This window comes from Ochotona curzoniae, unplaced genomic scaffold (assembly GCF_017591425.1).
Source record: "Ochotona curzoniae isolate NIBS_2020 unplaced genomic scaffold, NIBS_Ocur_1.0 scaffold_4506, whole genome shotgun sequence".
NCBI lineage: Eukaryota > Metazoa > Chordata > Mammalia > Lagomorpha > Ochotonidae > Ochotona > Ochotona curzoniae.
Window position 1 is genome coordinate 41,399,078 of NW_024467119.1, and position 19,806 is coordinate 41,418,883.

Here is a 19,806-nt window from a genome sequence, read left to right on the forward strand (position 1 = left end):
TATTCTAACAGTATATTAATTAAAAGGAGAAAAATAAAAATCAAATATCAACTTACTACAATAAATTTTGCATTCAATTTTAGATTCTTCATATTGAGAAAATGTTATGAGAAATTTACAAATGTTACAGGAAATGTTCAAAATGTTATGCAAAAAAGAAAACAAGGACTAAGTACCTGTGATAGAAGTTTAATTTCTAAAGGTTTTTACGTATAGTATTCTTCAAACTTCCAAATTTTTCAGAAACAAATCACAAGGACATTAAAGAGAAGTGTCTAAAATCATATTTGCTCATGGTAAGAATTCGAATACAAGTCATTGATATCTAGGACCCTTCTATTTCCTTTTTAAGTATTAAATATGATCTACTTTATGTTTAGCTCAAAGGATACAAAACCAACACAGAAATATGTCATTTTTATATACCAAGGATGATTTTGCAAAAATTGAAATAAAGAAGGAAAACCTGTGCACAATTAGTATAACATTACATATTTAGGAATAAATTTAAACAGAGAAGTGAAAGACCTCTAAAGGAGAATCACAAAGCACTGATGGAATTAATCATCAAGGGGGCACACACACACACACACACACACACACACACACACGGAAAAACTCCCCGTGTTCATGTTCATGTATTGGAAGAATGAATGTTGTGGAAATTCCATACTAGTTAAATCAATCCACAGACTCAATTCAGGCACCATCAAAACACCAAAGGCATTTTTCACAAAAACAGAAAATTAAATAAATAAAGCCAAAATTCATATGGAACCATAGAAAGTTAAGGTAATCCTGAGCAAAGAAAAAACAAACAAACAAAACAAAACAAACAAACAAAAAAAAACTAGATTGGAGGAACAATTAAACCTGATCTCAACTCACATTAGAAAGCTACGTAGCTGAAATAGCATGACACTGATGTAAAAGATTACATGTAAATCAATGGGACACATCAAAATCACAAGTGTCACCTCACCCTCATCAGAATTCTGTTATGAAAAAGAGTGACAAATATTGATGAGGATGTGGAGAAAGTGAAGCTCCATACACTGTGGGAATGTAAATTTGTATAGTCAATGTGGAAAACACTATGGAGATATGTTAAAGACTAGGAAATGCCCTATCGTATGATCCTGCAATCCAATTATTGAATAATAATACAAAAGACATTAATTTATTATTTTAAAGAGCTACTTGATTCATAGTCTTAATAGTAAGAATGTTCACAAAAGCCAAAATATTGACTCAAGTAAGGTATCTATCATTAGATGAATGACAAAATATATATGTATAAATGGAATGTTACCTAGACATAAAAAAGGAAGGAGATTCTTTAATCTACAGAAAATTAATGCACACAGAATGCATCAAGCCATATGAAATAAATCACACAAAAACAAAAATACCACTTGTTGTCTCTCATAAATTAGCGCTAAAAACAAAACCTATCTGAACAAAGAGTATCAATTACTAGAGGCTAGAAGGGGTAGAGTGACACAAGGAATTGTGATTTTAAAGTATGGGAGTTTGGGTGTGCTTTATGGAGTGTGATAAATATACTGATATCTGATGTTAATAACAGGGTTTGCCCAGTGGGTTGAGCTGACATCTGGGAAGCCAATAACCCACATGAGCCCTGGTTGGAATCCCATCTGCTGTACTTTCTGTCCAGTTCCCTGTAAATGTGCCTGAGAAGACAACTGAAGATGATCCAGGACCCTCCTTTTCCTAGTAGCTATGGAAGCATATTACCTCAGTGTGTACAGCCTCAGATGTGTGTAGTTGTGCTCAATTTGTCTAGTTCCTAAATCAGTCATCTACTATTCTGTCTTTGTCTGCATATTCTCATTTAATTATTGTGACCACAGAGTAGATCTAATTTGATCAAATCTCAACATGCTAGCATAGAATGCAAGTCTTCCCTCCAGATGGAGTGTCTTCTTCAGGACAGCTGGAGTGTGTGCACTCAGCCAACATTAATGCGAACCCCAAGCAATCTGCTTTTTCTTCAGTTTATTCACTAGCATATTACAAGTTATAAAGCATTTTTCCTATTTCAGACAAACATTGTCTATGACATTTCCACAATATAAATTTTAATTTTCATGTAAATATTTCCTTGAGTGGGACATGGAGAGGAAGAGAGGCAAAGGTGAAAGGGATGGGACGGGGGAGAGAGGAATACACGGAAAGGAAGAGAGGGGTACTGGGAAGTGGGACAAAGGGAAAGAGGCAGGGAAAGAGGGGAGAGCAAATTCATTTTTTTTCATGTGATGGTTTACTCTGCAATAGTGTTATCTTCATTCCCATATTCATAGATTAGTTCACAGTAGAAAAATATGGAATCAAGCATTATATTTCCATCACATGATGAATGGTTAAAGAAAATGTGACTACAAGCAAATGCACACACATACACAGCCCCAATGCACAAACACACAATGGAATACTAATCATAAAAAATAATCAAATTCTGACAGTTGCAACAAAATGGATGGATCATTTTGGTCATTGAAATAAGCCAGACCCAGAAAGACAATATTATGTCTTCTCTTATGTATGAAAAAAATATATATCATAAACTGATATATATAAATATGTAATATTTATGGTGGATATATTGTGAATACAAAATGAGTGCAATATAATTTGTTTATAATATCGCTTCACTGACTCAAAACATGTACAATGTCTGTATCCTTTTTCTACTATGATTATTTCTATAACTCTAATAGTCTGATATTAATTTTTGCTTTGAAAAAATAGTGTATATATGAGTATCTATTTACATGTATATCTACACTTGAAGTAAAGATGGCAAATGTTTAAAAAAGCGTAAAATAATAAGTATTAAATTTAGAAAGATAGTTGAGGAAAATCTTAAAACATTCCTGAAATATCCTAAACAATCCTGTCTCCAGTACACATCACAAACAGTTCTGAGACAGGATATATGGTTTCACATTAGAGGCATTCAAGGAAACAGCGGGAGATTGGCCGTGCTGACAACAACAATGGCACAATGGGCATCTCATCTCAGACAATGATGTTCATACCAATAAATAACCAGGAAAGAATTCCAAGGGGAAGGTGATTTACTGTAAGAAGTCTATGGAATAATAGAAATTCTATTTTCATTATTTCAGTTCATAACACAAGCTAAAAAAGAAGGAAAACGGGCTGGAACTTTGAAATGTTTTGCTTTTATGAAATATTATAAAGGAGTCACACTTCCAGTTTGAGTTATCATTTCTACTTTGAAATAGAGGAATGAGATCAGAAGGTATTTTACAGATTACTCTTGCTTGCTATATTCTGGCAAAGTAAAATATCTTCTCTTGCTGCTGTTCTCTATGAGACTTTATTTTCAAGAACAAAATGAGCACTTAAACTGATTTTTTATTTCTTCCGTGGAAAATATTGCATAAATTTGAAGAAGAAAATCTATGATCACTGGGCCTGCTTTAATTTATCTGAGATTTTGAAAGGAAAAAAAATTAAAACAACTCAAACAAATAAAAACAAAAAATAAAGTAGGTAATGCAAAGGCAGATATCTTCCTGAAATATCCCGAAAAAAAATCAAACAACTATTTAATTATGTCCAAAAGCTATTTTTAAGAAATTACCCCAAGAAGATTGTCTTAAAATATGTGCAAGAGGTTAGAATGAAATCCAGCTCAAATCCAACTTGGGCTGCTCAGGAAGGAATTTGAAACTAGTGAAAGAAGAGCTACATTTCTAGAAGTCTGACAGAAATTTCAGTGAAAAGGCAAGAGAAGGACAAGAAGATCAAACTTGCAAACACTGCTTTCAACCCAGCGTGCGGGGCAGCCAATGGCTCACACTGAGCCTTTGCTCACCACCTTGAGTAAGAGACACAGCACTAGGTATTCAGGAATACAGTAGATCTGCACAAAGAGGTCAGATCACACCATGCAGACAGTCACACTGGGCATTCCCTGGTGTAGGATGTCCCGCCCCAGGCTGACTCTGCTTACACAGAAGCTAGGTTAGGGAGGGTTTCTTGTAGGTCACTGTGGGGAAGAAGCACACCAGTTCTCCAATTCTTCTATAAAGTGCCTGTTCTATGGGGGGGAGAAAAACACATTATGAAGCTAGCCTGGACCTACAGGAATGACTGAATGACATGAGATAATTGAAGACTATGTGTTTGCCGCAGTAGTGGCTGTGATGTGTATCTGGTACTGTGCTGGTGCACGAGATTAAGTGGTTCTGTCAGAAGGATAAATTCATGTTCCCCCACTGACTTTGAGTCAGGAATGTTGATCTGGTGGTTGCAAATATGTATTCCCACATATTTGGGAGTGCAATTATGTACACAACCCCACCGTTCTATAGGCCTGAAGAGAGGCATGACAACACAAGCTGGTAAGGCAGAGCATTGAGAGGCAGCTGGTGCTGGAGGCACTGCTGCTATCTGCAGTCAGGGGAGACTTGCAGGGCTAAAGGGAACCAAAGCATCCTGTGACTGTGGGAATCTTGCTCAGAAAGAGGGTGGAAATTCTATAACTGCACGTAGTTTGGTGGGTAGCTGGTTCTGAATACATATATATTTGGTGTATTCCTGGATCTGTGAACACACAGAAAAATGTACAGCTATTCTGTGTGGTTCATGTGCTGGCATGGGTGAGTGGGGTTTGTGGCTACTGTGAGTTCACCTTGGGAGTTGATCACCTTGGCAGTGAGGAGGTAAAGCAATGATTCCATTAATAGTAATGGTGATTGCCTTTCCTGTGCTGATAAAAGTTGTACCCCAACTTGGATGTCACCCTGACTCTCACCTCACGGTCCAGCACAGACCAGAATTCATTGTCTGCACCTACTATAGACATCTGGGTATCATTGAAGGAACATTAACTCCATCAAGCCATACAGTTAACTCCACAGATATATAGTTCAAAGATGCTTTAGATACCTACACTCAGAGACTATCTGTTCAATAAAATTTTTAAAAATTATTAGAGTTTCAAAATATTATGGACTTGGATCCTGTCTAAAGTGAAATTTCAGCAACTCCAAGTGGAGAAATTGAGAATACTCTGCAAAAGGTGCTTAAAAAGTCTTCCTACTTCAAGGAAATAGCTATTCCAACAAAAGACTGATTTTCTGATAGTGTACAAAGATTGTGGTTTATAGAAACCAACCCTGAGGTTAAAAATATTCAAAAACACATAAGACAGAATTTCACTAGCCCTCTAAGGAAAACTTTATGAAGTAGGCACAGAAATATTTTTCTATTTACTTGAGAACTGACAACAATGTCTGCAAAAAAAACTACCATTACCAGGCAAAAAATAAGTGAGCAAATTATTGTAAACACAATTTTGTTCCCAGAAAATTAGAAAAGTAACAAAATAGTTTCTAATACTATCATTTGCTATCATCAGGACTCTACCATATCCTCTAAAACCATTATGCTAAAACCTAATCACACCTAGTTCTACTTTGTAATATTCTCCTTAAAAATCAACTGACCCAGGCAAGAAGACCCTGTTAGTGTGTTACTTTGACTTCATCCCTCTCAGTTGCTACAAAGATTTAACCAGGAGATTGCAATACAATAAACTCAGCTTTGCCAGAGCAACATTTATTTTCTGTTCTTCCTTGGCCTGGTGGTTGGGAGAAGGGTTCCACATTCACCTATCCTGAGCTGTGCTAGTGTTTTACTCCACCCAAATGGAGATGACAAATCCTGGAAGAAAACGCAATGAAAACTGAGGGTTGTCACGTAATGGATCAACATACTCTGGTTGTAAATGTTGTGAGTGAATCAAGTATGGAGGGAGTGTAGGTTAGAAAAGGAATTCAACGTATCAGTTAATGGTGCGAAGTACTGTTTTTCATGGTTTTAACATTGTTTCATGAGAGGTGGAGGGATAAGCATAAGATGAAACTCTTTAACATTTCGTTTCTAGAAAAATTAGGCAAGGACATGTATCCAACCTAATTACAGGTCTAAAACAAAAATTCACCCACCCATAAAGTAAAGGGTGAACATCACCTGTTTTTACTAACTCAGAGCTAAGAATAATATTCATGACTTTGAAGAGCTTAAGAAAAAATATAAGAATACGATTGGATAACATACGTGCATTTTCAGCTCCATGTTAGTTTGACTATTATGAAAAAGTATTTTAGTGATTGATTGTGAGTGTAAGCCTTTTGCATGTGTTTATTGGTCATAAAAATATGCCCAGGTTTATTTTAGACATAAAAACATAGATCAAATCAATAAAAATGTATTAAAAAAAACAAAGAATAGAGAGTAGGAGTAGATACTCAATTATATTAAGGTGCCACTGCTAAGTTTTCTCTCTGATGAGTGACAGTTTACAGAAACGCTAGGTGAATTCCACAGACCCCTACCTTTCGTTTAGCTTTCAGCTGCTCATGATACTTATCACAGGTGTCTCCTGGGATCGCTCCTCCCCAGAGGGTAACTCCAACAATCGTGTATGTTACGCCCATGATGAGTAGCGGGAAACAGTATACCAGTATAATAACAATAATGTGGTAGCTGTAAGAAATAAGAAAAACAATTGATAAATTATCTGTTGCAATAAATATACATTACTTTGGGTTTGTTTTGATTTAAACAGATTTTAAAATGTAAAAATTAAAAATCGCAAAATTAAAATTTTCAAAAATACCCCCATATTACCTCTATATTATAATTTCAAAAATGTACCATTTTCACCTGTAGTCACGTTTCAAATGCCACCAGTTTGTCTTGCCAGGGTTCACCTCAGGTGGGAAAACTTATCACAAAAGTGTAATGTCCCTCTTTCCTAAAACGGGGGCCAGAAGCCTTTTCTGTGTTTCATACTGTGCTTGGTAATTCTTTAGCTGAACTGTTTCACAAGAGAAAAATGGATGACAAAATAAACAACTGATGTATTTTTCCTATGTAGCACAATTTTTCGTTTCTGTGACATCATGCATATTTGGAATAGACTGTTTTTCATTGAACCGAAAAAAAATTTTTAGAAACTGAGGTAGATTGGATTCACAAGTTATTTGGTTATGACTTGGGAAAAGTAAACAAAATATGTATAGCCATTTTGGTCAATGTCATGTGCAGTTGGTTGTATTATTAATTTGAGGACATTTGGTTAAAAGGTCACAATATTATATATTATCAAATTAAATTCCATTATTTCATGTCAATTAAAATTAAAATTATGCAATTATGAAGGAATATGAGGACATCTCATAATATAACATTCTGAACATAACTTTTTAAAGTTTGATGTGACTTACACTGTTTTCAGAAGGTTCTAAAGTAAATAGTCCGTTATAATGATCTTTCAAAAACAAGTTGTTTCTTTCCAAGTGAATATCAAATGTTTGATTCCTGATTACTGGTAACATCCCAAGTATTTGTTTTAAATCAGTGGGAAAGCATGCCAGTAAATAATTTGAAAGTGATGATATTTTCATACAAGTTATTAACGTAATGGATAGCTTTCATTGAATTGATGTATTCTCGTATTTTTCTGTAATATTTGGACTCCAGGCAAAATTGCAAAAAATAAATGCTATTAAAGATGATCATTATCTGAGACATGCTAAATAATCCCAACATTTTTAATGGTAAAAACACTGAAAATAATTTCTTTTGTTTGTTAGATTATAGAATGTCTTATCATAATCACCCTGCTACAATAGAATATCAGAACCTATTTATTGTTAAAGGTAAAAGATGGGTTAAAAAACTAGAATATAAGAATTCAATTGAATAAAATTTATGACCACAATAAGATAATAAATAGGATCAATTACATAATGAGCTTTTTGACCCTTTCTGCTTTTCTTAACAGAAATCTAAAAAATATAAAATGGCAGTTTCCATTACAAAGCAGTCCCATTTCCTTTCCAACCACAAGTTTCTTAATGCTGAAAAAATTGAACTCAAACTGAATCAAATTAAGAAAAAAAAAAAATCGAGCGAACCAGCAAGCCATCTGTTCCCCCAGTCAGCCTTCCCAAAGGAGCAGCGTACATTGCTGGCCTTTGGTTCCTCCCTCCTCACTGATTTCTCTCTCAATAATACTTTTTTCCCTTAAACGTGCATTTGTCACTTAAGTGCAGGACTCTTGAGTGTTAATTACGTAGAAGTCTTTACATGTCTGTATCGTTCCACAATTAGTATATGTGCTGCCAAAATGAGCACAAAAGTCTTTACATTTCTAGTAACAAATTTTATAATCTTACATATATTTGACTTGTTTTCTGGTGGCTTATTAAGTATTGATTTAAAGTCAATGTGCGAAGTAGTACTTCATACGATGTTCAAGCTTTTATGTATTTCTTTTCCTGTGTAATATGTGTACCCTGAGGAAAATGTCAATGTCTTACTTGTTCCCAAATTTTAGCTCCTGAAATATCCAATAAATAGAATTGAAACCATAATGCAACTTACGTGAAATGTTGTTTAGGGCCTTCTGGCCACTGCACATAGCAAAGAGTACGTCCAGGAAGGACTTTGGTTCTGGAGTAAAGACACTGAGGCAAAGCAAGAAGAAATGCTAGAATCCAAATACTTCCGATGACAATCTTGGTAGCTGTGGCAGACAGCCTGGGTTTCAGGGGGTCAATAATGGCCATATACCTATATAAACACAAACAAGACCATTTTATTGGCTTCCTATTAGAGTTTAAACCGAAATTTCTAAGGCAACAGTTCTCTCATGTAGTAACTGAGATTTTAGTTGTGCAGAGGCAGGATAGATTGATAATCATGACATAACCTTAGGAATCAGGCAAATATAAATTCAAACCCTATTTTAACATTGCTTAGACCTTTCATATCCTTACATTCATTGTGTTTAAAATAGAAATAAGAACACTCACTTGTTAGAAGTGAGGTAGGGATCAATAGAAACCAAGTAAGAGAAAGGTATTGATTAAATATTACTGTGACAAGCACATTATCAAAACTCAGAAATATCTGATGAATTGAATTGAAATGGCACATAAAAAGTGCTTAAAACATTTTAGATTCACACCTCAAAACATTACTATGGCTGCCTAACCTTTTGAAAAATTCTAGAGAAATAAAATGGATAATATGTACATAATTGACAGTGATGAAGAATTCTTGTGAAGTATGTGGACACATATCCATACAATGGCAGCAAGAGCTAAGATCAGGCTTCAGGTAAAAGGACTAATAAATCAAATTTGAGGGTGAAACTTTCTGTTAGCTAGCAGATTGTACTCACTATCATCATGAAATTTTCATGTTTTCTATCTACGTTACAATGCATGAAATTGTTGCTATAGAATGCAACAGTTGAGGCTCTAAAAACAATCTTAGATTTGGCTTTTAGTGTACAGCTTTTTAACAAGTTGGGAACTGTGACTTGGAAAAGATAATAACAATATATTAGGGAGAAAAAAGATATTTTAGTGAAAATAGAAATGATTAAATTTCAGGATGGCATTTTTGTAATTTCTAACCTGATTCACTATTCATTTTTTCAGGAAACATTGAGATCCTATTATGGTAGACAACATGTGGTAGTGATAGTGAGTAAAAACGGCCTTCACAGCACTTTGTTAAGTGGATGGATAACTGAATAATCTCAACCAAATTGTGAAACTTAAACGTGATAAATGTTACAAAGGGCATACCAAATGAATAAATACTGAGATTTTTCTTGATAAACACTCTACTTGAGAAGAAATGATTAAATCTTGCATACTATTCCCTCTGATTTTTTTGTAATTTATGTTTTTAAAGAAAGACAAATCTTTTAAAATATTTATTTATTTTATTGGAAAATACAGATTTATATAGAGATGGCAAAGCAGAGAGAAAGATATTTCACCTCTGGTTCATTCCCCAAATGGCCACAATCACTGGAGCTGAGCCAGTTAAAAGGCTGGATCCAGAATTTTCCTCCTGGTCTCTTACACAGGTCCAGGGTGCCAAGACTTTGGATCACCCTCTACTGTTTCTCCAGGACACAAGCAGGGAAAGGGATGGGAAGTGGAGCAGCCTGGACAGACACAAATGAGTGTTTTCTTTTCTTCCTTTTTAACTATGTGCACCAAAACATAATCTTTGAATAACTTCAAATATTAAAGTTTCAGAGATGTTGATGATGGTTACGATAATGTGCAAATTTAATGTTTGGAGTTCTTTTGTTACATGTAACAGGATTACATTCTATTGCAGGTAATTAAAAAGTATAAAAGAATACTAAACCTCACCATTTTGAAGAAAGCACACCTACACAATATGTGCATGCATATGCATATATAATTGCATGCATATAATCACATCAACTATTGGTCCAATCATTAAATATCCCTCATGCGTTAGTGAGCCTACTGAGTTTGGGCATTCAGGTTCTGTCTGTGATAAAGCAGGGGTGCCACAGTCTCCTATAACATTTATCTACTGTATTATGAGGAAACCCCATTGATGGTGATGTATGATCCAAGCTCAAGGCATATGAAGAAGGACTGAATCCCAAGAAGGCAAGTTTGATTTTGTCCTTAGATTTTTCCCCCCTCCTTTGATATACTTATGTCTGCTACACTGAACATAACAAACTGAAAGCCCAGATTACTAAATAAATTATAAGTGACATGATGATATTACTTTTTACTTACTAAAATTGATGGAGATAGAATCCATTGAAGTGGATAATTTTATGAAACTGCTGTTTTCATAGCTTAAAATAGTGATCATACCCTCGGATCAAACTAGATAATTTGTGAACCATGCTCATACACAGGCTTAATGCCTTAAAAATTTCATTGACACCATGCCTTTGGCTATTTGGAGCAACACTAAACGAATAATTAACAGGAAGCTGATTTTTGCACTTATTACAATGTCGTTGGGGATACTGTTTAATTATTTCCTGAATTCTTTGAAATTCTATTTCTAGTAATTATTTAGCAGTTAAGAAATGTGTTTATACTATTGTTATGGAAGATGTAAACCAATTTTGTTTTGTGGTTATTCAGAAGTGTAGAGGTTTATTACAAATCCAACTTTTAGAAGTTATGGGATTTTTTTTATCTTGTTCTATATTTATATATAAAGATATATGATAATACCCAGCCTTTATATATTTATATTTACTAACATATTTTTTCACGTTAATTTTCCATTTATATTTTTCTATTAAGTATCATAAATTCTTTGTCTTTCATAATCCAGACAAAAGTCAATTAGGCCAAAAAAGAAAACATTAGTTAACTTAAAAGTGATACACAGGAGGAGTTCCAAGATGGCTGAATAACAAACAGTTGTGATAATTTTGACTTGGAGAAGATAATAGAAAGAAAGCAAAAGAAGGACATGTCCAGGAAGATGTAGGGAGGTTTGCAGTAGAAATTCTACAGAAAGAAAAGAGGAACCATGGAGCAGCATGGACAGCACAAACATGCATTAGCAAGCTGGGACAGTACTTGTGAGTCCCTCAGCCTGGGGTTGGAAAAGATGCCTGCTTTAGAGTGAGGTGAGAGCAGACTGCCACAGCATGTGTCACTGGTGATAAGGCTTGATGGAGAATCTTGCTAGTCATCAGACTTTGAGTCTGGCCTGTAGCCCCAGGGTGGACACAGTTAACCAGCTAATCATGTTAAAGAAGGCACATATTTCTTTCCTCTTCTCACCTCTAGTGCACACAACAACCAGCAGGGAGAAAATGATACCACAGTGTTACAAGAAGCTGCAGCAGCTCTTGCACACACATGACTTGAGTCTGGCCTGAAGGGTTGGCAGAGGGCAGGGCACCTGCAGAGGACAAGAGGTACTCCTAGCCTGTCACATGCTCTGGAGCTCCAGCTGCCAATGTGGATCATCCTCAGCCAGGGGCTCTGGCAATGTCTGGTCTCTCCAGACAGCCTTGTGGGGCTGAACATGGTTCTCTGCACTATGACTATGAGAATTCTGTGACTGCATGGGTGACAGAGTGTGGGTTGTAGCTAGGTCTCTGAGCCAATTACTTTGGCTTCTGTGGTGGGCAATTGTAGAGTTGTCCATGTTCACACTGAAGATCCCAGAGATTCTCTGTGTGGTTCATGAACATACTGTGGGCACTGATCACCTTGGAGAAAGTCATTGGGGCTGTCATTATACCCAAAGGCATGAGCATACACTCCTTGCTGCAGACAATGGAGATGCAATATGTTCAAGTTGGGTGTTACTCTGAATTCTCACCCCATGCCCGAGTTCCCTGGCCCTACCCCGAACACACATCTAGACATCCCCTGAAGGAGCAGACACAGAAGCATATACCAAAGACAGCAGTCATAAGAATAGAAAATGAGCAAGTGTTTCCAAAAACACCTAAAAAGAATTGCAGAAATACAAGAACAAGGAGCACAGCAGGATTCCCCAAAAGTTACAAAACACAGTTTAATAGTAGACTATGAAGATGAAGCGATTGATGTGATACCTGAAAAGAATTTAAAAATGATTGTAAGTTTACTCAGAATCACAGAGAAACAAATTCATGAGCTAAAGAAATTGATACACAATGTGAATATAAAACTTGATGAGGAATTAAGATATTAAAAAGAAACCAAACTGAAATATTAGAAGTAGAGAACACTTTGTGTCAAATAGAAATACCGTAGAAAGCCACAAGATGAGATCTCTGAGGCAAGACAAGGCCTTAGATGTATCTAAGACAAAATAAGAGGAAAACTTACAACAGTGTTTAAGATTTATGGGATACCATCAAATTAGTATGCCTTGGGAGTTCCTAACATATATGCCTTGGGAGTTCCTTAAGTTGTGGAAAAAGAGCTGATTAAAAAGTCTTTTTAGAGCAAAATTGCAGAAAACATCCTTAATTTAGAGATAGGATGTGGATAGAATTCCTACTACATATGATCAGAAATGATCTTCACCATGAGACAGTGTAATTAAACTTTCAATAGTAATTATATAGAAAAGATTCTGAAATTTTCATGAGGGAAACACCAGATTACTTTCAGAATTTCCTAAATAAAGCTTTCAGCTGATCCCTCCTCAGAAATCCTACAGTCTAGGAAAGAATGGAAAGAGTCCAACTTGTAAGGAAACTGTCAACACAGCTCTCATTAATTATTGAAGGTGAAATAAAAACCTCTCAAAACAAGAAGAAATTGAAACAATTTGTCACCACTCATTCAGCCTTATAAATGATATTCATAAAAGAGTTTGATAAGGTGCAAAATATAAAATCAATATCCCAAATTTAAGTCATTTTAATTTTAAAACAACCTCTGTGATCGGTCTCTTTCATAATAGCTACATCATTTAAAGACCTTGGAACAAATTTAATCAAGGAGGTAAGAAAATCTCTACAATAAAAACTATAAAACATTAAAGAAAGAAGATACTAAAAAATAGAGAAATTTTCACATTTACGGATTGGAAGGATTAATATCATCAAACTGTCCATACTACCAAAAGCAACTTACATTCCATGGGATACCAATAAAAATATTAACATTTTTCTCAGAATTAGAAGTCAATGCTAAAATTTACATGGAAACACAACAGATCCCAGATGACTAAAGCAATATTAAACAACAACAACAAATATTGTGGCACCACAATACTAGACTTTAAGACATACTACACAGTGCTTATAATCCAAATAGCACAAACATAGGCCAATAGAACCCAGTAAAAACCTGAGGCATGAATCCATGCACCTACACCCAACTAATGTTTCACATGAGCCAAAATCAATCCTGGTGAAAGAACAGGCACTTCAGCAAATGGTGCTGGGAAAATGGGATCTATGTGCAAAGTATGAAATGGACCTCTATCTTATGCTTTATACAAAAACAAACACAAAATGGATCCAGTGTCTAAATCAATTGCCTTATACCATATAGTTATTAGAGGAAATCATCAAGAAACTTAACAAAGCATAGGTGTAGGCAGAGACTTATCAGAAAAAAAAAATAGAAACAGATAACTAAAGCAAAATAGACAAATGAGATTACATGAAGTCAAGAAGGTTCTGCACTGCAAAGGAAACAGTTAAAAAGAGGCAATCAACAAAATAGGAGAAAATATTTGTAAGCCATATAAGTGATAAAAATTAATATCTGGGTATGTTGTATATCTGGGAATGTCTTTTTGGTATTGTCTTATTTCCATACCATAAGCCACAGGAATGGATGTTACTTGGGAAAGAAAACAAATAAATAAAAAGATTAAGTCAAGAATTGAACATGGAAGAACCCATGTATTTAAACATTACATTCTGGGAGAGACTCAAACACAACCGAGAAACAGAAGCCCAGATGGAACCAAGATGAATTTCAGGACATTAATAATTAAGGCATTCACTGGATCTACTGGATCAGGAACAGGGTCTCAGATCTGAGCAATTTAAAGAGCAAGCAGATGAATAAATGAAAATACAGATGATAAACAGCTGGTGGTTTGATTCTTGGTAGATCCCCCCTTTTTGCGAACTTTGTCTTCTTTTTATGATGAAGTTAAATATTTCTCTCAATATATGATAATGTGCTGTATTAAGAATTTGTTAACTTTAAACATACTAAACACAGCAACAATTCTTTTATGACATACTTTCCCAACTGTGATTAATATAAGTTCAATATTAACTATAGGCTTCATAGTCTTGTAAGGAAAGTATCCATTTCTACATTTCCCTTTTATGAACTTTTGTTTCATCCACTCAGTATATATTTGTTGCTTTTACCATGAACTCATGATTCATTTTGTAAGAATTTCTGCTGTAATTTTAGTAGAAATCCCACAGCTCATTAGAGCAGTAATTTTTAGGGTATGCAATTGAGATTTTAAATCTTTGAATAAGAACTGCAAATTTAGATAGAACGGAAACTTAATAACAAGTTTCCTGAAAGAAATGTTTCCCAGTGCATAGTTTAGTGAATATTTCAAAGTAATTTAAAGAGGAAGAGGAACTCATCCTGGATTGGACTCACCGATCAGATTCATCATCTTGGCTAAATGGTGTCAAGTATGTCAGTCACACTAATAAAGAATTCTAATTGCATAAACAGTGATGGCTTCTAGAGTACAGAGGAATGAGACTGGCTCAGGATATTCAAATTAAAGACATATTTTGCCAATTTTCTTACATCTACAATATTTATAGCAACACTAAATTTTATCAATATCTTTAGTAATGTTAGGAAATTAAGGTAATATTTTGCATGACTTTTTTATTGGTTTACAATGAGTTTCAAAAAACATTTGTAGAGATTTAATAGATACTGGAGATTGCTTTAGCAAGTACACCACAGTGCAGGCCTCCTAATTGTTTTTTTACATGGGTGGGGTCTTGCATGGACAGCAGTGATCTACATCTTAGCTGTACTGCATGCAACTGGAAAACTAGTCTGTTTAGGTAGGTTTTATACCTGTTAATTTCAAAGTGTCAAAGTTGGGCAGAATAAATATTTTTTAAAATGCATAAAGCATGTCCCTAAGGAAATTAATGAGTAGCATGTTCACTTACTTTTTATTTGTCTAATTTTTGTACCTTAGTTCAGTGAAATATTCCTTTCAGTAATCATTTTTGGGGCTGATTTTGTGGCATAAGGGGTTAAGTTTCTTTGCACAATACAGGCGACCCATATGGGTACATATTAGAGTCCCAGCTGCTCAACTACTGATCCACTACATGTGGAGATGGGTGGAAGGAGTGGTGACTGATGAGTGCTTTTTAAGCAACAGGGAAATATTTAGAGCTGAACGATAGACGTTTGGCCATCAAAAAAACAGTTCAGCAGGGACTTTAGGAATAGAGAGAGTTCCTGACCTTGTTTCCACTCAGGCTGGAATGACATGTCTAGTTCATATTAAATGGGAAGAACATATCCTCTCAGTTATGAACTATGGAGTTCACATTGCAATATAATAATGCATTCATTTTTCAGTGAGAATTGTTTAGGAGCTGTTCAACCTTTATAATTATTTCAATAAAGAATTAATTGCATAAGTTAACTAATTTCTGAGAGGATATTATTGCCTATGTTCTCAGATAAATGAGGCAATTAAGTCTTGCAACTACAACAGAAAGCATCATTGATTCTCTTGAACTTTTTGAGATATAAGCTTTGAAATCTTAACCAAAAAATGACTGCAAATATCACCGGGGCAGTGTTTTCTACCCCTTGTTTGACAAGAAGCCAACACAGAAATCTTTATGGGATAGTCAACTACTGAGGATTATGTATGTATTTTTATGGCGGTGTATTTTAAGAATTATTTTAAATAAGATTTTTTTGCATCTTCCATTTCTTTAATCAACTTATGTTCCATTCCTTTAAATAGTTTGAGATTTTCAGTATGGAAAAATATGCCTTGGATTTTTCAACTATTTTATAACACATTTAAGATTTCATTTAATCTATGAATTCTGTATAGATTTAGTGATAGAATTTACTAACAAAGACGAAAAATAAATACATACATTGCTTTCAAATCAGTGAGTGTAATGCAATAGCATAATCTTGTTAGTTCACACCAAGCCCAATTCAGAAATATTGGCAAAAGAAATTGAAAAAATAACCTTGTTTGCCCCACAGACTTGAAGTACCAGTCTCAGATGCAGCAAGATTTATCAAATTTTATATCTCAATATAACATTTCAAGAAGATTGTATGCATTTTCACATCATTATATGTTCACACCTCTCCCAATCACATTAAAAAATCACCTACTTAAAAAGAAAGCATAACAAATTAAAGAAGGAAGCTTTTTAAACTAAAAGAATATTCCCTTCTGTCTTGGTGGGACAAGATTAGAGGCAATTTTACCTGTCCCTCAACTTGGGCTACATTCACTCATTCTTTGCACTTCTCTCCCTAGCAGAAATGAAGAGGTGTGTGTGTGTGTGTGTGTGTGTGTAAAATCCGAGATGAAGGTGAAAGATATTACTTGTAACTATAGAAGCTTTACAAAGTAAGACTTTCTTATCCTTCTGGGTTGTATTTCACTACTGGTCTCTCAATTTAACCCTCTGGAATGGCATGTGAAACAGCTTGTATAGATTTATTGATATCATCATGTTCACTAATTCAAAATAGTAAACGATGGGTTGAACTGTTGGATATAACCTGTTTCCTCTCATAGCTGCAAATAATAAGAATATTTAGCCTTTTTATAAACTAGGCTTGTTAAGTGTAAAAACAAATAAGCAAAAAAAAAAAAGAAAAACCTTTTAACAGATGGTAACATACTGATCTAAGGTTAAAGTGGCTTGAGCCCCTGTGCATGCAGCTGGCAAAAACAAACCGGAGCCTGGGTTCAACTTATGTGCTTTCTTTACCACACCGTTCAGGTGAAGCACAGATTCAGTCCTAGGGAAGAAGTCACCATTTTCTTTCTGTAGGTATGCACATTCCATGACAGTACACACACACACACACACACACACACACACACACACACACACACACACACACACACACAGAATTTTTAAACAATTAGATGAGAATTTTTAAACAATTAGATACGGGAACACGTGTTTGAAGTCCATTTCGTTTATCTTAATTGATAAAGCATCTCAGAATCCCCTCTGTTGATGGGGAGCACTTAAAAATTAGATCGTAAATCTAAAGCAGCTGTTATAATGATTTTGTTTCTAATACACACACATCCAGGCACAAGGCCTGCCCACCTCACAGGCTCCACCAAACCCTGGAAGTGAAATTAAGCTGAGACATAGCTGAGACTGCTGTCAACAGCAATCATTTGCAAGGATCCTGGTGTCTCTGACAGACCTCCAAGAGTGCAGGAAACAGCAGGATAGCCTTAGGATCCCGCGAGGGAAATAGGGGTCATTGGGGATGAGGGTCAGCAGATGGAACAAACGGAGGAGGGCAGCAAGAGAGGGACTCCGGGACATGCAGCCCATTTCTCAGCCAGCAGAGTTACCGCAGAGTACGTTTTACAGAGCTCATCCTTAAAGAGTGCAAGGATTAAAGTTTCTGTCTTGTTTGGATGCTGGATTTTCATATACACACATTTGCCTTGTTTTCTACCTTCAGACACACTTTAGTATATAGGGGTGAGTGGGGAAAGCCGGGGAGGCAGAAACTGGTTTGGCAACTGGAGAGCTACAAACGCTTTAGGGTAGCCCTATCCCATCACTCAGCCTCGTCCCATCCCACCTCCCTTACCTCCTCCTCACCTGTCTACCGCAATGGCCGTCATAGAGTAGATGCTGGCGAACACGGCTGTGATAGGAAAGAAGTTCTGGAAGCGGCAGTAGTTGGCCCCAAAGTACCACTCGCTGTGAAGCGCGTAAATGAAGTTGACCAAGGTGTTGAAAGCGGCCATAGAGGCGTCGGAGAAAGCCAAGTTGACGAGGAAGTAGTTGGTGACAGTCCTCATGCGCTTATGGGCCAGGATGATCCAGATGACAATGAGATTGCCAAAGACGGCCACGGCCACCACCACACCATACGCCAGGGACCACAGCGCAATGCGCCAGGAGGGCTGCACGAACTGGTTGGTGAGGTTGGCCCGGGGCTGCGACAGAGCAGGGGAAACCGTAGGCAGTCCGGGCACCAAAGAGGGTGAAAACGAGGACAGGTTGCCGGCTTGCGTTAGCAACTGCAGCCATTCAGCCCCCAGCGCCTCCGTGGCCGCCCCGGCTCCCAGCGCAGCACTCAGGTTCCCACCGTCGGAGCCCACACCTCCCGCGCTGACGGTCCAGGTGTCTGCTGTGGGAAGAGAATCCATCGCTGCTGGCCGGCAGCCCCGCACTTTCCCCGCTCCCTCGCCGCCAGCACTAGTCAAAGCGCTCTAAGTTCTCTGCACTCTGTCACTTTGGGGACAGGCAGCTTTCAGCCCCGCCTGAAATGAGCAGTGCCTAAAATCTCACAGCCCTTGCTTTTAAAAGCCTTGCTTTAAGCCAGCAGGTGGTGAGAGGCACGAAGTTGCACTTTATCCGAGGAGTTTGCGCTCCAGCAGAATCAAGGACAAGGTGCTTTGGAGGAAATCTGGGGATGCTCTCAGGGCCGTGGGTGTGAGGAGCGAGCTGGGAGAAGCTGCTAGGCGTCTTCTGGACTACTGAGGATCCTGCGGCGGCGCTCTTTATAGTCTGGAGCCTCCTGCTTCAGTGATGCTGTGGGGAGCTGAACAGCGGCACCCCTCTGCCTGCCACCAGGGCGCTACACTCCTCCTGCTGCCCTTCGGATCCGCTGCCAGCGCTTAGTTACTGGCGTTCTGAGAGCAGACGCGCTGGGGATGGCGGCACTTCCTCAGCTGCAATTACAATCTTTACAAGACCGTTTTCTCCCTTTAACTTCAGGATATTTTGCAGAAGCCGGTGCTTTCAGACACCGGGGGCGGGTTGTTCTTTTCCGAACCAATTGAACATTTCTTGGGAGACAAGGCAGGAGGTCAGGTGGTGCGGGGGGCGGGGGGTGACCATCCACTTAGATACTCGGGTGTCACTATATTTTGGAGTTTTACTCAGACGTTACTCCTGTGTTTATTTTCTCGGGTCAGGAGTCCTTTTTCTTTTCTCCGACCCATTTCTTCTGTTCTTCTCATGTCTATCACCAGACACTTGTCCTTTCCGCCCCTATTCCTCTCAGAAACAAGGTGATCTTAAGCTTGGAGGATTCCCTCAGCTTGGAAAAGGCAACACACTAAGGGCAACTCACAAATCTCAGATGTGAAATTTGAGTGTGTGTGCATGTCTATGTGTGTATGAGAGAGAGAGACACCAAGAGACTCACACCTCTTTTCCTTTAATGAAACCTCTGGACAATGCAAATACCTACACAAGGTTCTGCAACT

The 19,806-nt window shown here is 36.9% G+C and overlaps 1 protein-coding gene across 1 annotated transcript in view; it reads right to left on the bottom strand.

The window, feature by feature from the left end:
* The window catches only part of TACR3 (tachykinin receptor 3), a 58,737-nt gene extending 39,996 nt beyond the window's left edge, over nt 1–18,741 (bottom strand). Inside the window, exons 1-3 of the mRNA XM_040966972.1 lie at nt 18,188–18,741; nt 8,452–8,640; nt 6,396–6,546 (exon numbers count right to left, since the gene is read on the bottom strand). Of these exons, the coding sequence (XP_040822906.1) occupies nt 6,396–6,546; nt 8,452–8,640; nt 18,188–18,741 (894 nt within the window). The remainder of the gene's footprint in view (nt 1–6,395; nt 6,547–8,451; nt 8,641–18,187) is intronic.
* Nucleotides 18,742–19,806: the final 1,065 nt, after the last annotated feature.